At 33.1% G+C, this 6000-nt stretch overlaps 1 protein-coding gene across 1 annotated transcript in view; it reads right to left on the bottom strand.

The window, feature by feature from the left end:
* Positions 1 to 405: 405 nt before the first annotated feature.
* CCDC39_1 (Coiled-coil domain-containing protein 39) overlaps positions 406 to 6000 on the bottom strand; it is a 62038-nt gene continuing 56443 nt past the window's right edge. The window contains exons 11-12 of the mRNA XM_051215314.1: positions 4153 to 4575; positions 406 to 1538 (exon numbers count right to left, since the gene is read on the bottom strand). Coding sequence (XP_051068524.1) covers positions 1191 to 1538; positions 4153 to 4575 — 771 coding nt within the window. The 3' untranslated portion in view covers positions 406 to 1190. The remainder of the gene's footprint in view (positions 1539 to 4152; positions 4576 to 6000) is intronic.

Genomic DNA, 6000 nt, shown 5'->3' with positions numbered 1-6000 from the left:
CTTCCCCAACTTGTTTAACTGAAAGGGGCAACTGACCTATACATATTCGTGTTCCTCTTATCATAAGCATTATTTTGATTTATAGACTATTATTATACAATTTACCGTTCTTGAGTTATGCCTAGTCTATTAGTTATAGTCTCCCATATTCACAGACACTTTTGGTCAGATCTTGTACAAATGTTGTTTTCTATTTTATGGTATGATGTGGTCTGTTTGGCTAGTATATAAACCCAGTATGTTTGAAATATATGATTCATATCACAGATCCTGAGATCAGTATTCTGTATTCCGACAGGCTAAGTCAGGCAGGCAACGGGACCGATAAAGACTCTAGACCGGCCTTATAGGTTTTATGCATCATTGATCCAGTCGATAATTCACTGTATCACTAATTGGTGATATCATTACGTTTATATTATTGACAAGGGTATAAACTCACAAGTTATAACATCTTCGAAATAAATTGCAAAGAAACAAAAAAAACACAACAAAATTGAATATGAATTCATTGAGTCACTTTTAAGCATATAAGAATAACAACTTAAACACACACACACACACAAAGTATCACATTAACATTCTTACACATGAACATATTGCAAAAACAGGCACTGAAATAACAAAAAAAAACCAAAACAAGTCACTATTACATAATATCTATAAGCGTATTTATCTTCAAATGATCCTAATAAGCATATAAAGAAGATCTGATCATTGTTTTTTGTTTGTTGTCTTTTTTTTGGCTGGAACCTAATAAATGGATCATTTCAATCAATCAATCAATCAACCAACCAATCAGTCAATCAATCAGTCAGTCAATCAATCAATCAATCAAATGAACCATAATCAATGATAAGCAAAACAAACAAAACAGAATTTTCAGGTGAATAATCTTATGAAGTAAACAACAAGCAAAAAAAAAGAAAAAAAAAGAAGAAAAACCAATCACAACAACAACAACAGCAGAAAGTCTTTATAAGTTATCATCATCATCATCATCATCATCATCATCATTCATTTAATCAACGACACAAAATCAATAAAGAAGAAATTGCAAAAACAAGACAAAAACATGAGTCCAAGTTCATTACTTATTCGAAAATAATACCATACTGTTTTGTTTTTTTTTACAATATTAAAATGGCGCTCGAAAAAAATTACAAAAAAACAGAAGTCGATTTCAAGAATTATGTAATAGTTATTTGTTGTTGTTGTTGTTGGGGGTGGTGGGGGTGGTTTTGTTGTTGTTGGTGGTGGTGTTGTTGTTGTTGTTGCTCTAATTTTTCAGGAAATCCACCCCATTTTACACCAATATATGGTATTTCAGATGACATAATACGTGGTGGTGCTTCAATTAAATATGTATAAACTAATGGTAATGATTGTGGTAATTCATTATTATTAATTGGTATTGCATATATATATAATTTATAAAAATGATCACCTTTTGGTATACGAATAAAATAGGTTAAATGTTCATTTATATTTGGTTCTTCAATTTCATCCCATTGTTGTAATAGATAATTTGTACAATCCTAAATAATAATAAAAATGATAACCATAATTGATTGATTCATTTGTAGATTATTATCAGAAGGAGCTTGTGTAGATTTTAGAAATTTCACTGATTGAAATCATAAGTCAATTGAAGCTAGACCATCATGGAAAACCTAGAAGCCCTGGACGTCCGTTTCGTCTCAGCGTGGGATTTCTCAGCAGTGCGTGTTCACAATCCCGCACCCTGCGAGATTCGAACCCAGGACCTACCAGTCTCGCACTAGGCGCTTAACCAACTAATAATTGAATTCATGAGTCCATTGAAGCTAGACCACCATGGGAAATGACTCAGTGGTCTAGAGGTTAAGCGCTCGCGTGCGAGAATGATAAGTACTGGGTTGAGTAGGAGTCCCATGCTAGGACGAAACGGCCATCCAGTGCTTCCGGGTTTTCCATGTTGGTCTAATTTAAATTGACTCATGATTTCAATCATTGTAGATTAGTTAAGATACTCAACTGTGTCACAAGATCAAGGTCAAATGAGGAGAAGAGGAAGACTAAAGAATATATAACACCCGAGAAATGGAAACCGACATGAGAAGAATGAACAACAATTGGATAGAACTAGAAAGGAAGGCGGAGGATAGAATGGGTTGGAGAATACTGGTTGGCGAACTATGCTCCATTAGGAGTAACAGGTGTAAGTAAGTAAGATTAGTTAATAATTCAGTCTATTTTAAATTTTCTTATCAGACTATAAAGGGCTTAAGATTACAATCATTAGCATAATTAACATCGTTGGAGGTCTACTCAGTAGTTTAGAGATTAAGCGTTCGAGCACGAGACCGATAAATTTTGAGTCCGAATCCCGCGGGTGGAATTGTGGATGCGCACTGTTGATGAGTCTTACGATAGGGCGAAACATCTGTCTAGTGATTTTAAGTTTTCAATGATGGTCTAACATTAATCGGATCATGATCTCAATCTAAAAATGAAGAGTTGATGTAATTTATTAAGTGAATTCAATACGAATGTTTGAAAGATATCTTTGAAGATGGTCCACAGATGAACTCAAGGAAGCTTTAATAAGCTCAGGAAGAGCTAAAGACTTTACATTCAATCATCTGTTTTTCTAGAAGAATATTCCAAAATCTCGACGTATAGCTTCTTTATAAGACAAATGCTAATAACTCTCTGTATGCAGATTGGATGACTATAATGATAATTTCATATTTACTAAAAACTATCAATACCTGACAGTTCTATACCATAAATGACACTGTTTGGAATAGTATTCCTTCTCATTTATCTTCTATCTTTTCATTTGCAGCTTAGAAGGTTCTTGTATTTCAATGCTCAAGTTGTAAGCGGTATATAAAGAATCTAAGCCTTAGATATGATAATATCATATTAAATAAAGTTTAAACTGATGTTCATGGATGTGCTGAAATAAACGAGAGATGGGTGCAATAAGAGTGGATACTGATTAAGTATACAACTTTGAAGAGGTAATTTCAATCAAGTATCTCAGTTCTAACTTGTATGTATACTGACTTACTATCTAAACTGTAGCTAATATCATTATGAATCAATCGATTATTGTATTTTATCATTGATGTTAGTAGCGAGACTATAATTTCTGAACGAATTAATCAGATTTTAGATAACGAGTCTTGGATTTGAGTGCGAAATTCACTCATTCATTCATCTAAATAGCATCTTGGCATTTTAGCTGATGTTAATTCATGATGAAAACCATAAATCTAATTTTTAACCTTAACTATCAACTGTAAATCATCGTCTTTATTCTTCAAACTGTTTTATAACTTTTATTTAGGTTTATCAAATAGGTAGACACTGTCAAAGTCAATTTGGCATCGCTCGAAAGTTATCCATACATTGTAGTATCACTATGTTAATAACTATATCGCTTTATATGGATAGTAAGTTTCATGCCTTATGTTCTTTCCAAGACATAAATGAAAATCAATTTTTGAAGAGTTCTACAGTAGGACAAAACAGTCATCCAGCGCTTCCAGGCTTTCAATAACGGTCTAATGTCAATGGATTCCTGAACTCAGTAAAACAAAGTCGAAATTGATTTAATATAGTATCTTTCATCTCCTTATATTCATTGTGATTTTCTGATCCCATTCGTACACCCATATTCAATTCATTTAATCAATTAGATCAATTCTATGTTTCTAATTATATTAATAATTGTAACCTTAAGCCGTTTCCAGCTAATGAGAAGACTTGAAATAGAGTGAATTTACTTTATAGTTGAATTTATGAGTTGATTAAAGCTAGACAACCATGGAAAACCTGGATTCATTGGACGGCTGTTTCGTCCTAGTATGGGACTCTTCAACTGTCCCAGTGATCAGTAAGTGTAGTTTACTGTATTTATTTCTATTAGGCTTATGTTCACCTGTTATTATGAGGTTAACTGAACTAAGAGTGAATACATGATTTATCCATCTAAGACCAACAGCCTACTCTATGAACCTCAAATCTTATTAGTTCGTCCTGACGCTTGTCCTATTACCGTCTGTGTAATTCTCCCTTCTACAACTGGGTTGTTGGTTCGAGAACCTAATTTCTGCCTTAAAAAAAATAGGCACATGAACCGATAAAAATGACAACACTTACCTCTTCCTCTGGTGTACTTATATCTACAAACTGTCCAACGACATAAAGTTTTTGTTGAGATTCTTTGGAAATTCTTATTTTCAAATCGCAACTACGTGGATCTTGTACTTCATCATCTATTTCATTTGTTTGATCTGGTGATGTTGTAGGAACTATTAATGAATCATTTGTAGATACACCATTCATTATTTTATCTCCTTGACTCATATACTGACTCATAATTTCTGATTTACTTCGAGTCTTTTTTAATTCAATAGAACCAGCTGTTGGAACATGAATTAAAGGATCATCATGACTAAGTAATTTTAAACCTAATATAGACCATGTTTCATCTTGAGGACCTAGATTCATTGTAGCTAAACGTTTTCTAACTGGAGTAGATAATCGAACTCCATATTCAGAATTGATTAAAAACTGCCAAACCTGTAAGATTATTTAAAGAAAAAAGTAGAAATTAAATGAAATAGTAAACGATAATTGGAGTTATAATGACATTTCAAATCATGTGGAGCAATTGTAAACAAGATTGATATATTGGTGAGACTATAGTTTATGGACGACCTTTGAGCGACGCTGAAGTGACCTTGTGAGTGAACGACTAATAATTAGAACTAAATGAGGGTTATAAAGCAGTTAGAATTCCCATTTACAGTTGATGATTAGGGTTAAAAATTAGATTTAGGGTTTTCATTACGAACTGACATCAGTTATAATGTCAAAACTCTATTTAGCCTAATGTATGGATGAATTCCGTGCCCAAATTTGTGACTCGTTATCTTATATCTGATTGATTCGTTCATAGATTATAGTCTTCCCGATATATTTACTAACTTTTGTTGTATATTTTATACTACTTATAAGTAGTTCAAAACTATAATCGACTGAAACGCAATCGTGGAGAGTGAAATTCAACAACACTAAAATACTAGTCTTTTAAGTACCATAACGTATTGGTTAAATAACAATTACGTAGACATTAGGTCGATTAATGTAAGCTAACAAATATTCTGAAAATAACAGAGAACAAATAATAAGTTATTAGTTGTATCACTTAAGAATACATACTTACATCCTACAAAAACCATCAATTCTTTCAATAATGAAGAAGATTGGTAGCTTAGAGATAAATAAATACTGCCCATTTAAACTATTCAGCTGAAAAAAGATGCCATATGTAGTTTTGGAGTTTTGAAAACACCTCAACTATTAACATCTTCTATAATGGAAATGTGTCAACCCAGTGAAATTAGAAGTTAGAAGCGAAGGAATTCAAAAATATATTAAGATAGACTATTGGTATATTTAGAAGTGATTGATCTAAGCTAGCTAGCGGTTGTAGGAGTAATTAAGCACAGTGTACTCACTCGTGATCTAATGCGGATGTGTGACCAAGTGCCTTCAGCTAGGTGAGTCCATTAAAACAAATGTGATCAGCGTCAAATGTTGAAGATTTACAGAGCTATTGATTTTGGGAATTTGTTTACCGTTACAAATGAAACCAACATACAAATCTGTTAACAGATTTGTTATAAATACAATGTATAAACTTTCAATATTCTTAATCAAAGATGGATAGTGGCTAGCAATGGAATTCAGGACCCGTGTTTCGTCCTGTTTGACATACAGCTATCTGTCCCACACTGAACTGTCACATCCACTATTCGTTGCTTTAGTTACTGCTAGCCACTATCCATCTTCGTTTAAAGAGTTTATGACTTAAGGCTATATCGAGGCAATCCCCACAGGATGCACATACACCAACACGGGACTGATCAGTTGCAGTCCTAAATAACAGTGGGAAGATATAAGTAAAACAAACCCGACCGTTGTTGCTGCCTTGATGTGGTG

This window comes from Schistosoma haematobium, chromosome 2 (genome assembly GCF_000699445.3).
Source record: "Schistosoma haematobium chromosome 2, whole genome shotgun sequence".
In the NCBI taxonomy this organism is placed as follows: Eukaryota; Metazoa; Platyhelminthes; class Trematoda; order Strigeidida; family Schistosomatidae; genus Schistosoma; species Schistosoma haematobium.
This window is presented reverse-complemented; position numbering and strand designations above follow the sequence as displayed.